This window comes from Pongo abelii, chromosome 10 (genome assembly GCF_028885655.2).
Source record: "Pongo abelii isolate AG06213 chromosome 10, NHGRI_mPonAbe1-v2.0_pri, whole genome shotgun sequence".
Taxonomy (NCBI): domain Eukaryota; kingdom Metazoa; phylum Chordata; class Mammalia; order Primates; family Hominidae; genus Pongo; species Pongo abelii.
This window is the reverse complement of record NC_071995.2, coordinates 101502167-101517216: the sequence shown is the minus strand read 5'-3', so window position 1 is coordinate 101517216 and position 15050 is coordinate 101502167. Positions and strand designations below refer to the sequence as shown.

The following is a 15050-nucleotide window of genomic DNA, read 5'->3' as shown; positions in this document are numbered from 1 at the left end:
ATCGAACTTGCTTGAGTTGAATAGGCCCTTGATCTTAGACATCCTTAAGTTTCAATAGGGACAGCTCTCTATGATCTATAACCCCAGCCAATAACAGGTCAGTTGTCACCACCAGCTCCGTGGACATAGACACTTACCAGGCCAATAATAATATATAAGGAGTTGGTGGCAGCCACCACCTCATTGAAGCCAGGCTTACCTAGCAGCCATGGAGACAACTTCATGTGTGGGATTGTATGAGAGACCCTGTGAATGATCTCTCATTTCCAAATATTTTTTGTGCTTAACATCATCCACTTGACTTTGTGCTATATTGCACATGACACTGGCATATGAGATAGAAGTTCAGCTTTTCATGCAGCTTTTCTTTCTCCTTCCCTTCTTTCTTCCTCCTTCCTTCCCTACTTCCACCATCCTCTTTCCTCCTTGCTTCCTTCTTTCTTCTTTCCCCTTTTTCTTCTCATTTTCCTTTCTCTTGTGCCATTCTGACAATACTCAAAACCAATAGCCTCTTTTTTTTCCATCTTCTTTGACATTTTTGTAGCATTTGACACAAATATCCCCCAGGAATTCTCTCTTTCCTTAGCATGTTATGAATTATGTGGCCCTTACTTTTTAAAAATCTTGACTGTTGGGATTTTCTTCCTTCTCTTACTACTCCTTCTCAAACAGCACAGAGTCAGCATTGCCAACTTCCTCTCTCATTCACAACTATCTCCTAATTCAGTTGATCATTTATGCTACCGATATTGATTGAGTGCCCACTCGGTGTCAGCCACATGATAGGATGCAATAGTGAAAAAGACAGACATGGTGCCTAGACCCATGCATTTTGTAATCTAGTAGGTTGTGGCTACATGGCATAACACACGGCAGTGATAGAGAAGATGGCGTGCTTCAGTCTTAGGAGGTACACCAAGGCAGTGAGCCCAGGCGTGGGTTCAGTCGATGAGAAGAAGGGGAGCAGGGCCAAATAAGTGCTCCTGGAGTGACATAACCAATACATGGAGGAGGCTTTAGATATCTTCTGTTTGAACCAATGTTGCTTGACCATAACTAGGGTTGTCAGTGACAGGTAACCAGATCTCGATGCAATGGTGAGCTCTCAGAAGACAGAATTAGATATTTGGGGATATGGGGGCCAACCTGCCAATGGATAATGTTTATGAGATACATAGTATCTTAAAAAGGATATTGGGAGGGTAGTTGTAATTTAAGTGGGTGGTTGGAATAAATAGCCCTACAGGTTATTATTTTATTTATTCATAATTTCACTCATATCTGTTCACTCACTCCCTCTGCTTATTAAGCACAGTTTCACTACTTCGTGTGCAAGATCCCTTTTATTCATCTGGTTCGGGGATTCTTATTTTTCCATGTGAACAGAGAGAACAGATGCTTTGTCCTAAAATCACCACTTCTGACTTCTGACCACTGCTGTCACCAGGAGGCAGAGGGTAATAGTTGGGCATCATCAGCCAGCCTTTGGCTCATCATTCTTGCCAAGAGCTTCCTGAAGAGCATTACTTCTCCAGAAAGAAAGTAGAAGCTACTTAAAAGAGAAAAATAAAACCCTCAAAAGTCTTCCTCCTGCAGGATGTTGGCATGCCATCTCTTCTTCCTTTGTGGGAGCTGTGGAGATCAGCACACAGGGACTGCTTCTCTGGGGGGCTGGAGGCCATTGCCTAGGAGGAGACATCCGGGAGCCTGGGAGGGGGTGGTGGAAACAGCCTTCTATTTCAGACCCAAGAAACCAGGATTTATTGCTCTCTCTGAGACAGGCTGGAGGCAAGCCTGGGTGCCTTGCCGGCTAACCCCTGGGGCTGGTGAACATCGGGTGGAGGGAGGGGGTAAGATTGGACTCAGCCTGCACCTTGAACTGCTGTAAATTGAATGGGCCTCCTCTGACCCACTGGCCAGGAAGCAGGCTCTGGCCAGGCCTGGGGGGTCTTTTGCTCAGTGGCGCTCCTGAGCCAGCCACCCCTTGGCGTCCTAGCTGAGCAGTTGACCCCGACTTAATGGGACCACTACGTGGGTGTCCCGGGCCAGCTCTCCAGCGGGCTGCTTCCTTTGGAGCCAAATCAATATTTATTAATGATCTGCCCCCACCGGGTGCCTCTGCTCCACAGAGGCTCTCTGTTGCCCCAGCCTGCCCAAGTCATTCATTAACCGCGGAGCCCAGCCGCCCACCGGAGAGACTGTTGAGGGGCTCACAGAGGCCAGCCCACCGGCCGAGGTATTTGGCAAGGCCATTAATGAGCTAATCTGATTTAACTTTTCAAAACGGAGGCCTGGGTCGCTGAGGTCAGTCTCTATTTCCAGCTTTCTGAGAGAGACCGGGTAGGGGGAAGGGACCTGCAGCCTTCACTAAAGAAAATAAGGGGTATGTGAAGAGAACTTAGGTTAAAAAGTGACTATCCCTAAATCCAGGGATGCTTAGGATGGGGCGGACTCAAGGCTGTCCTAGGGATCTTCTTCAAGCACCTTTAGAGCCCTAGTTTGTCACACTTCCTTTCCTTCTCAAGGTGGGAGAAAAGGAATCTAAAATTTAAAAGCACCCTTTCACCACCACCACACCTTTATTCTAAGCCCAGCATTGCTTTTTGGTGAAGTGCATCGGCTGCAGAATTGTTCTTTCAGCTCAGCTAGCTCAGTGATCTTGAGCAAATCACTTTATCTCTTTGAGCCTATTTGCTCATCAGTGAACAGCAATAATGTCTACCACCTGGGACTGTTTTGAGAATTAAAGGAGATGATGAAAGTAAAGCACTTAGCACAGTATCTGGTGCATAATAAGCGCTCAAGAAAATGTAACTTTAGAGGAAAAAGGCCCTTTTTGCCTGGGAAAAATTAGAAGAGCCCAGGTGCAGAGGTTAGAGACACAAGTGTGGACTGGCTTGGCCTCTAGTGGCCTCTGGGACCACTATCTTAGTCAGACAAGCAACTCTGGAGTTTATTATGAGGCTCAGGTGCAAGGACTGATGCCACAGATGCATCTGTTTTGGGTCAGTTTCTTCCCACCCCAAAGAAAGAGGCAGGCAAGTGCTCAGCACCTTGCCCATTTCACAGATGCAAAGCCAGAGACTCAGGAATTAAGTAGTTTGCTCAGACTTCCATGTTGTGTGGGTGGGAAAGATGAGACTTGAACTCAGACCTGCTGGCTTCAAACCCAGGATGTGCACACCCTTCGCACAATGTAAAGAGTCAGCACATGTGTCAAGGCTTGGCACTGAGTTTGTCTGGGGTCTTCTGTGGTCTCTCCTGAGGTCCTCACACTGCCCGCTTCACAACTCTGCAAGCTGGGAAGTGAGCCACATCAGGGATCGACCCCCAATCCCCAACACCCAGCACCTAGGTGCGTCTCCCCGGTCTTGTTCCTGAGGCTTTGTCCCTGCTCTCCAACATGACAGCTGGTGAATTTCTCTTAATGGTGAATTTCTCTTAATGGTTAGGCCTGACCTGAGTCCTCATCCTACCCTAGAAGACAAATAGGCTGCACCCAAGGGCATTAACTTTATGTGAGGGAATAGATCAAATGTGGAGCTGGGCTGCTGCCTGGAGGAAGTGAGCACCAGACCTTCTCACCGTTTCTCACTTGTCCTTCTATAATGATAATAATACCACTTCCAGATACTTAGAAGCACTTGTGTGCCAGACACCATTCTAAGAACTCTTCATACATGAGTTCATTTTAATCCTCCCATCAACCCTCTGAAGGACGTACTATTATTATAGCTATTTCGTAAATGGGAAACTAGGGAACAGAGGGATTAAGTAATTTGCACAAAGTTCCAAAGTTCCAAAGTTGAGATTGGAGCTAGGTGGTCTGGCTCCAAAATGTGTATGATGAGTCCCCAGGCTTTGCCACTTCTCCAGCCTAGCTGTGTTTTGGACCTTTTCTTGAAGATGATGGGGTCCCGAAGCCACCAAAGGCCCCTGGACTCAGGTGAGCACCCTGCAGCCTCGCAGTGCTACCTCAGGGTCCCTCACAGCCTTTGCGACAAGGTGCAGAGCTCAGAGGTCTGGGATGTGGTGAGCTGTTTTGATCTGTGTCTTCTTTTTACAAAGACTTGAATCCTCTGAGTCTTGGCAACTTTCTCAAGTTCTTCAAATTTTTTGTTTTCATTTTGTTTTATTTTGTCTTGTTTCTCCGACCAAGAGGGCTGAATGAAGCCAGGTGGCCCAATAAGAATTTTCCTTTGGAGAAGGAAAAAAAGTCACCCAGAGCTAGAAATATGCTGGTTCTGCTGCCCTCTGGTGTTCGCTGGGCGCCAGCCAGCCCACACAGCCCCGAGTCAAGGTGGTGCACCCTGACTGAGGTCTGTGGGGAAGAACGTTATTTCTCTGGTGGGAGGAGAAAGGAAAATGAGGCTGTGCATTTGGGAGCTGAACAAATGTAGTGACTGTACTTCTGAAAAATAAGTGAGGTTGACACATTGATTGAAGTGGAGCTGACTTTTCAAGTATCATCTGGCCAGTCTCAGCCCTTCAGAGGATCCCACAAGTCTCTGAATATGAAACTCAAAAGGGTTTGCCGCGCCAATGAATCTAATACCCACATGTTACAGAAACTGAAGCCCAAGATTAGAAACCTCTTAATATCCAAGCTGGACAGAGAACCAGCTTCCTGATCCCAGTCTCTGTTCTTTCCTCCTCCCTCCTCCTCTTCTTCCTTCTCCTCCTCCTTTAATCATCATCATTAAAATCTTTGTCATATTAATGGTTAACACTGATAAAACACATATTATGGGCCACTGTGCTAATATGTGTCATATTGCTGCAGCATTTAATCCATCCAATAATACGGAAAGAGCATTTTAATTCATTTTGTGAATAAGGAAACTAAGGCTCCAGGAGATAAGACACTTGCCAGTTACACAACGAAATAAGTGGTAGAGACTTTCTAGGCTTGCTGGAAAACTTTCCACTCTGCCCTCTGCTATGATAAACTAAGGATAGAGTAGAAAAAAATTATATATATATATAGTGTATATATATGCATATATATATATATATAGTATGTGTGTATACGTGTATGTGTATATATACATACACACATATGTAACTCACAGCTGAGCAGTAATACTGTCTACTATGTGCCAGTATTGTTTTCCATAAATCACACATATTAACTCATTTAACATCATGTTGTTCTGATAAAGCAATACTTTCTAGTACTACCATTTTCACCATTTCAAAGATAGGAAGAGTGAGGCACAAAGAGATTTAATAACTTTTCCTGGGCTCATAGACAGTAAATGCAGAGATAAGATTTAAACCTGGGCTGTCTAGTTGTTTTAAGACTCTTAACCATTGCTGGACTGACTATTCATGACACAAATAGGAAACCAACTCTAGACTAGGGCCAGATCCTGAGTATCCCAGATTTCATTGAGCCACGCCAAGGCAATGTCAAGTCACCAGGGTCTTCCCTCTGGGGTCTAGAGGCAGAGGATGTCATAGTAAATAGCATGTTGTCTTTAACATCAAAAAGACAAGAGGTAAGTGTTGGCAAGGATGTGGAGAAGAGGGAACCCTTGTACTCTGCTGGTGGGGATGTAAGTTGGCACAGCCATTATGGAAAACAGCATGAAAGTTTTTCAAACAATTAAAATATAGCTACCATACTTTCCAGAAATCCCATGTCTGAGTATATACTCAAAGGAAATGAAATCAGTATGTCAAAGAGATATCTGCACCCCCTGTTCATTGCAGTATTATTCACAACAGCCAAGGGAAACAACCTACATATCTATCAACAGATGGATGAATGAAGAAAATGTGATACCCCCCTGACACACACAATGGAATATTATTCAGCCATGAAAAAAGAAATATTGTCATTTGGGACAACATGGGCATTATGCCAAGTGAAATAAGCTAGACACAGAAAGACAAATACTGCATGATCTCACTTATATCCAATTCAAAACGTGTTGAATTTATAGAAGCAGAGAGTAGAATGGTGGTTGCCAGGGGGTAGGGTGATGAGAGAAATTGGGAGATGGTCAAGGGTACAAAGTTTCAGTCATAAGATGAGCAAGTACTGGGGGTCAAATGTACGGCATGGTGACTATTGTTAATCACACTTTACTGTGTACTTGAAATTTGCTCAGAGAGATCTGAAGTGTCCTTGTCCCACTCCATACCCACACAGGAAAAATGACTACATGAGATGATGAATATGTTCATTAACTTGATCATGGTAACCATGATGTATGCATGTATTAAATAATTACATTGTATTTATAATTTTATAATATAAATATATATAAGTGTTATATAAATTATAACACATATAATATATATAAGTGACTCACACCTGTAATCCCAGAACTTTGGGAGGCCGAGGTGGGCAGATCATGAGGTCAGGAGTTCGAGACCAGCCTGGCCAACATGGCAAAATCCTGTCTCTACTAAAAGTACAAAAATTAGCCGGGTGTGGTGGCACGTGCCTGTATTCCCAGCTACTTGGGAGGCTGAGGCAGGAAAATTGCTTGAACCCAGGAGGTGTAGGTTGCAGTGAGCCGAGATCACACCACTGCACTCCAGCCTGGGTGACAGAGCAAGACTCTGTCTCAAATAAATAAATTAATTAAATTAATAAATAATAAAATATATGCAATATATACAAATATAATTATGTATATATAAATTATACAATTTAATGCAATTTTATACAATTATAATTTTATATTATAAATATATATGCATTTTTATTGTTCAATTATACCCCAATAAAGATGGAATTTTTAAAAAATAATTTAAAAAAGAGCATCCCCATCACTTTCCATTTCCTTATGCTTCTTTATTCTTCTTCTTCAAGAATTTCCTGACATTGTCATGTATTTACATTTATTTATTGCTTATTTCGTGTTGCCCCTGCCAGAATGTAAGCACCACAAGGATGGAGACTCCCTTGTATGCACTCCACAATGCTTTGTGCTTGGTACGCAGGAGGTGCTTAGTACATATTTGTGGAATCTCCTTTGGTGATTCTAAAGGTCCCCTAAGTAAAGGGGGTGCAGCAAGAAAGGACTTGTTCTGCCTTATTTCTGGGGGCAGCAGTTACTGCCAGAATTACAAACGATTCCCAGGCAAAAGAGAGATGATGAATGAGTGGAGGCAGGCTACCTCCACAGTGCGGGGATGGGGTTATCCATGGTCCTGAACATAGAGGTAAGGGTCAGGCCCCCTTGTCCAGGTGGGTGCCATTCATTGAAACCCTTCGGTGACAATGTCCTGGAGAAGCAAGAAAGATCTTTTAGAAGATCCTGAGCCCTGGGTGACTCTAAAGTGCTGATTCCTTTCTCAAGCCCTTGCAAACCTGGGTGAGAAACGACCGCCATTCTTGGCACTGACAACAGAGGTTCAGTGTACAATGCAAATGCTGGACCCACGGAGGAAGGAGAGCTTGGGGAGGAGTGTAGGTGACCAGGCGGGAAGCCATGTTCCTCACCAAATGAACAGAGCATGGTATTGAGTCATCCGAGACTCCAAACTTTCAGCAGTTGGAACCAAGGAGGTCTATCAAGAGACTTGCCCTCATTGTTCCTCAGTTTCTTCATCTGTAAAATGGGATAATAATAATACCTACCTCAAAGGACTGTTGCAGAAATTGAAGGGGGTAGCATATGTGAAATGTTTAAGGCAGTGTCCAACACACAGCAAGTACGACAGAAGTGTTACCTGGAGTGATGGCTGCAGCATCTGCTTCTATTCTTGCTGTCCATGGGGAGCCAATCTGGAAAAGAGGGTTGTGCTTTAGGGGCATGGAAACTTCTGGGCAGGAAATCTGGCTTCAGAGTCAGCCCTCCTTATCAGTATGCTCTGCCACCTTCCCATGATTGGCAAGATGGATTGATGATCAAGACCAGAGGCCAGAGAGTCAGCTGGACCTGCATTTGAATTCTGACTCCACTGTTTCTTAGCAGTGTGTGTATTTGAGTTTGCACTAAACCTCTCTGTACCTCAGTGTCCTCGTCTTTAAAATGGGAATATTAATAGTACCCCCCCCCCACAGGTAAAATATTTAGAACACCATTCTGTGTTAGTTTTATTGCTAACATGGGTGGTAGAGAGCCTAGGTTCCTCAGCTCTGCAGAAACAAGGGTCTAAATGGACCTTTATGAACTGCTGGAATCAGCTCTCCTTGTTTTGCTGGAATGCAGCTGCTGCTCCTCCTGAGGCTCCTGTTTAGATCACGGAAGGAATTTCCCCAGATTGGCCACTAGATGGCACACATGCTCTTTCCTGCCCCATCTAAGCAGGTCAGAATCATGAATCATGGGTGTCAGATTGAAAGTCACGTTTTATGTGCCAGACGCTGAGCGGCGCCCTTTGCTTGTTTCTCATCACTGCCCACAGCAATCCTCAGATTCAAGTAGCTACTCCACCAGAAATGCTCCACCAGAAGTGCCTGGCACGTAGGAAGGCTTCAAAAACACGTTTGCTGTTCTTCCTATAGTTGTGTATCCCAGTTGTTTTATTCCTCCTCCTCCCAGAGGAGGAACTGAGACACAGAGAGGTTAAGTAGGCAGATGGAACCCGGATTCCAAGCCAGACCGCATGCTGATTGGAAGTTCAGCATCTTCCCCTCAACCTTATTTCAGGGGAAGTTCTGGAAGCCTTGCACTCACTTCAGGGTTCCCACCACGTCTATTTTGGCTCTCTGGATTCTTTTTGAATCTACCACTTTCTTACTCCTGGTGTGATCTTGAACCAGCTATTTAAGCTTTTAGAGCCTCAGTTTCTTACCCGTGCAAGAGGGGTTATCATGCCTTCCTTATTTTGAAGGTACCTCAGAAATAGCAACTGTACCAAAGCAGGCACTCTGGATGGTGGTTACTGCTGTCAATAACTTAAATGTTAACATAACCAGGGTGAATCCATTACTTCCCTCCTTTCTTCCCTCCTTTTCTTTCTTCCTTCCTTCCTTATCTTGTTTTCTCCCTCCTTTCTAACCTTTTCTTCCCTCCCTCTCTTCCCTCTTCCTTCCCTCCTTCTTTTTCTCTTTATGCCCGGTACAACAAAGTACCCATGGTTTCTGCCCTCATGAAACTTACAGTCCAAAATGCCCTTGTCTCTGTTCATTCCTGGGAAAATTTCACCTGCAATGTATCTTGTTTCCTGTAACCCACAGGGACGTTGGTGCTGCCACCTGCCCTTCTCCCTGGGCCCCTCTCTCTGCAAGCCTCAGGTGTTGTAGTCCACCCCACTCAAGCCCAACCCCTTCCCCACTACACTGGCTCAGAAGCAAGTCTGAAATCCTTTAGGTGCTGCAAGGCATCTTCAGATCCCAACTATCTGACTCCGTTCACTCTGCTTCAACAACGGCTTTCTAACTGGCTTTGCGATCGAAAGATTTTGCTGCAGTGCCTGGGGCCTTTCGGAGGGAAACACATAATGGGAAGATGGGGTCTCATGAACTCATTTACAGTAGAACAGTCTGGTTTTATATAATTTATATTTTGGGCCTATATGTAATATTCTGCTGCTAATGGCCGGACGCAGTGGCTCATGCCTGTAATCCCAGCACTTTGGGAGGCCAAGGGGGGGTTGGGTCACCTGAGGTCAAAAGTTTGAGACCAGCCTGGTCAACATGGTAAAACTCTGCCTCTACCAAAACTACAAAAATTAGCCAGGCATGATGGCGCGCACCTGTAATCTCAGCTACTCGGGAGGCTGAGGCAGGAGAGTCACTTGAACCCAGGAGACAGAGGTTGCAGTGAGCCAAGATCACGTGCAACTGTACTCCAGCCTGGGTGACAGAAGGGAAAAAAATTCTGCTGCTAAAGAAAACCATCAAAGAAAACTACCATGATGGGTGGGAGGGAGATGAGTTTTGAGATAATTCAGAGAACATCTCCAGGAAAGAGAATGTATTTGGGAATGGGTTTTAAAACTGGTTTCTAAGGAAAATGGAGTTTAACTTTTGAATGATAGTAGTTTGGGGGTTATCTGGAAGCCAGCCCACTTGCCATCACCATTGACTGGGATCCCCACTTCTGATCTCAGCAAGGCCTTTGGTCATGTCCTGCCAATCTGTACTCAGGACTTTGCCTTCTCTGTGTTTCAGTGCCCTGGTTCCCAAGAACCATTCAAGAGCTGGATAGATTTGCCAATCAGATTCTCAGCTATGGAGCGGAACTGGATGCTGACCACCCTGTGAGTCCATGGCCCGTAGGATGAGATTCTTTCAGTGCCTCTCCTCCACTCCCCTCCCTTCCTCCTACCTCCTCTACTTGGAGCAATGTGCTCGTTCACTTGTTCAACAAACACTTATTGTGTTCCTATTTACACGAGGGCTGGGAAAAATTAGCAAGAAATTATTGTCATCATCATTATCATGGTCACTATTTTTGTAGGAGCAAATATAAATCACTGTCCAGAAACTATTGTCTCTATATACTAGGTCTGTGTATGCACAAACACACACACAGATGCAAATCATCATTGTTTCTACCTGTGTACATCTATGGAGGTTTAAATCAAGTGCTTGGTAAACAGCAACCTGTACTAACAACTCTGCCAACTGCAGGGGGCAGCGGGGAGTGGCGACGTTGAAACTGGATTTTAAAAACTGAGCAGGAGATGCTGGTCAGATAAGGAACGGAGAGGGCTTATGGCTGAAAGAACAGTGTATGAGAATACCGGGAGTCTTGGAAGCATTCACAATATTGTGGGAATGACTGGTTGGTGCATTAAGCATGAGAATGAGACATGTGGCTGGGGCAGTGGGTTGGGATGAGATTGTAAAAGGTCTAATGGACCAGAAAGAGGAACACGGGCTGGGCCTGTGTCTTGCAGCCATGGGGGCAGGTCCTTTAATGGTTTTTGAGTAGAGGACCGGAGTGGGGGATATTTCATCGTTCCCTCTACTCTGGGGCAGAGGGTCTGGAGAGGAACAGCCCAGGCTGCGGTGGCTCAGGGCCAGGTCTCACAGCCTCCATCGGTGGGAAGGGCCACCGTCCTGTTGCCTGCCCTTTATTCTCTGCCAGGCAAATGACTCCTTCATCTTTAAATGACTTGCAGCCATTTACATCGGTGAAGGTTTAGCAGAACCCAGAGGAAGCATCTACATTTCCACGGGAGTCTGTTTTCTCCTCACATTTATGTGGGTCTTTATAATCAGCAAAGAATGTTCACAAAGGCACTTTTCAGGAGGCAAAGCAGATGCTTCCATCTTACAGAACTAGTGAGGCCCGAGGAGCCTGATGACTTTTCTAAGGCCCCGTGCTAAACTGTGAATCCTGAGAGCTCACGGTGCCTGAAGACAAAGGCCTAGCTAGTGGCAGAAATCCAGGCTCTTTTACAGAGGCCAAAGGCAAGCTATTTCAGGGGCAAGCTGGCCTTTTGAAATATGAATGATTGATGCTTCTTCTAATTCAAATTGTAAAACCAATTATAGTGGGCTTGAAAACACAGAGGGGCATGAGGAGGAAAATGAAAAGCCACCATAATTTCAGTTATTTCTATTTTTCTCTCTGGACAGTTCTGCATTTTTTAAATAATGAGAAAGCATATATCAACAGAAACAGAGGTGAATTTCCTCCAATCTCCCAGACTTCAAAACAGAAAAAAAAAATCACCTATTATCACACTATTCTAAAATAATCAATAAATCAATATTAATATTTGGGTGTGCCTCCATCCTTCCTCCTTTCTCTCTCTCTCTCTCTCTCTATGTATATATATATATATATATACGTATATGTGTATATATATATATACATGTATATATGTGTATATATATATACATGTATACATGTGTATATATATACAGGTATATATGTATATATATACCTGTATATATATGTGTGTATATATATGGTGTATATATATGTGCACACAAATATGTGTGTGTGTGTGTGTTTGTGTGTATTAACTGCCACAACTTACTAACCAGCACCCAATTGCAAACGTGTAGGAAGTTTGAGTCTCACCTATGCATTTTCATGTGAAGTTCCAATGGCTTCCTTGAATATCAGTTGTGAAATTAAACTAAGTTATATTTAAACTAAGGATAGGAATTAAATTTAAAGCTCCTAGTGTATATTACTTAAATACTCTCTCTCCCCGAAAAGTAAAGGTAAATGTGGGGACTTTTGACCCCCATTCCATCCTCCTATATACCATGTAGCCTACTCCCAGGAGCCCTGGGGTGCCAAGGTTGCTCCAGGTGGGATTCTGCTCTGTGTACCCGTTCAACAGGTCTCTGTCTGGGGCCTCTTAGCCATCAACTCTGTCAGCAAAGCATCTCCAAAGATACTTTTTCTCAGAAAAGCTGTCTGTTCACCTCTGACCCCATCCAAGGGGTCTGCCCAGCAGGGCGTTATTCTCCTCTTACCAAACTCCTGTCTTCCTGCCCCAAGCCGGCATTCTTCCCATTCGTCTCACTCCCTTTTCATTTGGGACAGTGGAAGACGCCAATGCAAAGAGATGGACATTTTTCTCCCTGTATCCTCAAGTCCCCTCCAAAGCAGCTGGCACTGGCTTTAAAACTCTCTGGAATGCATTGGTCTTTAAAAGCCACATCTTTGACTCCCTGCCCTCTCAATGTTATGAATTTTATTGTAAAAATACAACATATCAGGTACACAGTTCCCTGAAGACGAGGCGCCAGGCTCTCTCTGTTCCTTTGGTTTCTCATCAGATCCCAGGGACGTGGGCCAAGGACAAAACAAACCCTCCAGCGTGCTTTCCCAGAGACCCCGGGGCCCACAGGCCTGGCCTCAGTGTGTGACTGCAAACAGACACCAGCACAAGGAGTGGTGCAGGCAGCGGGTGTTCTTCTCGAAAGGACCTTCTGTTCTCTCTGTCCCGTTGCATCCTGTGTGATCTCTTCGTCCCTGAACCCGGCCCTTGGCAGTATGCATGGATGTGTGACCCAATATCTCTCATCAGGTCCTCCAAAGCAGTCACTTTGAAAAATGAAGTAAAGGAAGGATTGTTTCCAAGACAGAAAGAAAACGGCCTCTGCCTTTCAGTTTTAGCTAAGTGGGAAAATGAAATAGGAAAGCTAGATTTCCTGGTGACCATCTTGCCTCCTTTCCCCTTCTTTCCCAGTCTCCTTCCTTTCCCCTTTCCCACCTTGCTTTCTTTTTTCCAAAAGCTTTTATTTAACTAATGATATTAGGAGCTAATGCTTCTTGAGCATGGGCTGTGTGCCAGGCACAATGCTAAATGCTTGGCATTCCGTTTTTAATTTGAATATTATCACCACCCTACGAGGGCTGTATATCTCATTTTCAGATGAGAAATCTCAGAGGGATAGGGCCGTGTAGCATCACCTGTATGTGAACTATGTCTCAGGCCATATAAAAGAAAAGGGGTTGAAGTGACAGATGACATGATCCCTGCCCTCCAGGGGCCTGTGGTTGTACAGTAGAGAGAGAAGGGGTGTTGATTTTCTCAAAGAAGTGCAGGAGGGAGCTGGAATAGTAACTGCAAACTTGGCAGGCAGAATCCAGCTGGTTCTATTTAATTTCCATTTCCAAAATTTACACCCCTTTCTGTCCATGTTGTTCCCTTTACCTGACATGTTTTTTCTTGCCAACCCACCTGTTATTTCCCCACTTGAAAACCTCTATTCATCTAAGGTCTAAATCATATATGTTGCCTCCCTAAAGCCTTCCTCTTGTCTCTTCCCAGACTTAAGGTTTTCACACTGTTACTACCTCAGAGATGGCAACAATCACATTGTGTTTTATACTTTGGGTACAGAGTAACAGATCACAATAAGTTTACTTCTTCATGACTTACAACCTCATGGGAGGCACAAGATATATATATGCAAGTGAAAGTGCCATATGCATGTTTCCCAAACTGTAGTTTATGAAAAATATCCCATGATCAAAGAGAGAAACTCTGTATTCTATAACCCTACTTTAAGTATGCAAATTCCATGATCTCATTAGAAACTTTGGAAAATCCTGCAAAAATGAAACCCAGTCAATGTAATGTTTCCTAAAACTTACTTACCCATGGAACTCTTTTTAATGAAATACGTAACAACATTATCGTGAGCAGTAGTTTTCCATGGAATACAGTTTGGATAATAATTAGTTAAATAATAACTCAAAAAAGTGCATAAATGCCAGGTTTCATGAGTCAGATAGCATGTGCTATCATTTCTAAGGTCACTGTGGACTGGAATGATTAGGGAGGACTTCTAGAAAGAGGAAGATCTGAGTCTAGCCCTCTAGCAACCAGAGCAGGCTAACTGCTCAGCAGACAACCCCCAGATCTCTGTGGCCAACCCAATAAAAGTTCACTTCCAATGTGGGTCAGTAAGGAAACTGCTCCACATGGTCTTTCAGAACCAAGGCTCCTTCCACCAATGGCTGTACCCTCCTTCAACTCCTTGGAGCCCACTCATTCTGCCAGTGGATGGGAGAAGAGAGAGTGAGAATTGCTTCTGGGAAGTTTTCATGGGCCATGTCTGGAGATGACTCACATCCCTTCAATCAAATTCCATTGAGTAGAGCTCAGTCACATGCCCACTACTAACTGCAAAGGAGATGGGGGAAAATAGTTTAGCAACGTTCTCTGAACAAAGGAGAGAGGACAGATCTTGGGGAGCACCAGCAACCTCTGCCACATAGACCCCAACTCCAGAGCTACCTATTCCAGTTTACCTGGCAGCTGCACTGGAGTCTAGGCTACAGATCTGCAATAGAGGGGGCTTCTTAGTGAAGAAAATATCAGCCAACACAACTGTCCTTCTGTGGATATTTCTACTTCTTGACCCAAGTCTTTGAAACTACATTTTTTTTTTAATGGTGTTTCACTCTTGCTGCCCAGGCTGGAGTACAATGGTGCAATCTCAGCTCGCTGCAACCTCCACCTCCTGGGTTCAAGTGATTCTCCTGCCTCAGCCTCCCACATAGCTGGGATTACAGGTGTGTGCCACTATACCCAGCTAATTTTTGTATTTTTAATAGAGATGGGGTTTCGTCATGTTGGCCAAGCTGGTCTCAAATGCCTGATCTCAGGTGATCCGCTCGCCTCAGCCTCCCAAAATGCTGGGATTATGGGCATGAGCCACC

At 44.5% G+C, this 15050-nt stretch overlaps 1 protein-coding gene across 4 annotated transcripts in view; it reads left to right on the top strand.

Annotated features, from left to right (window-relative positions):
- PAH (phenylalanine hydroxylase) overlaps window positions 1-15050 on the top strand; it is a 121905-nt gene that overhangs the window by 71643 nt on the left and 35212 nt on the right. For all 4 annotated transcript variants that reach the window (XM_024256069.2, XM_054526294.1, NM_001131499.1 and 1 more), the window contains 1 exon segment: window positions 10079-10167. In XM_024256069.2, the coding sequence (XP_024111837.1) occupies window positions 10079-10167 (89 nt within the window).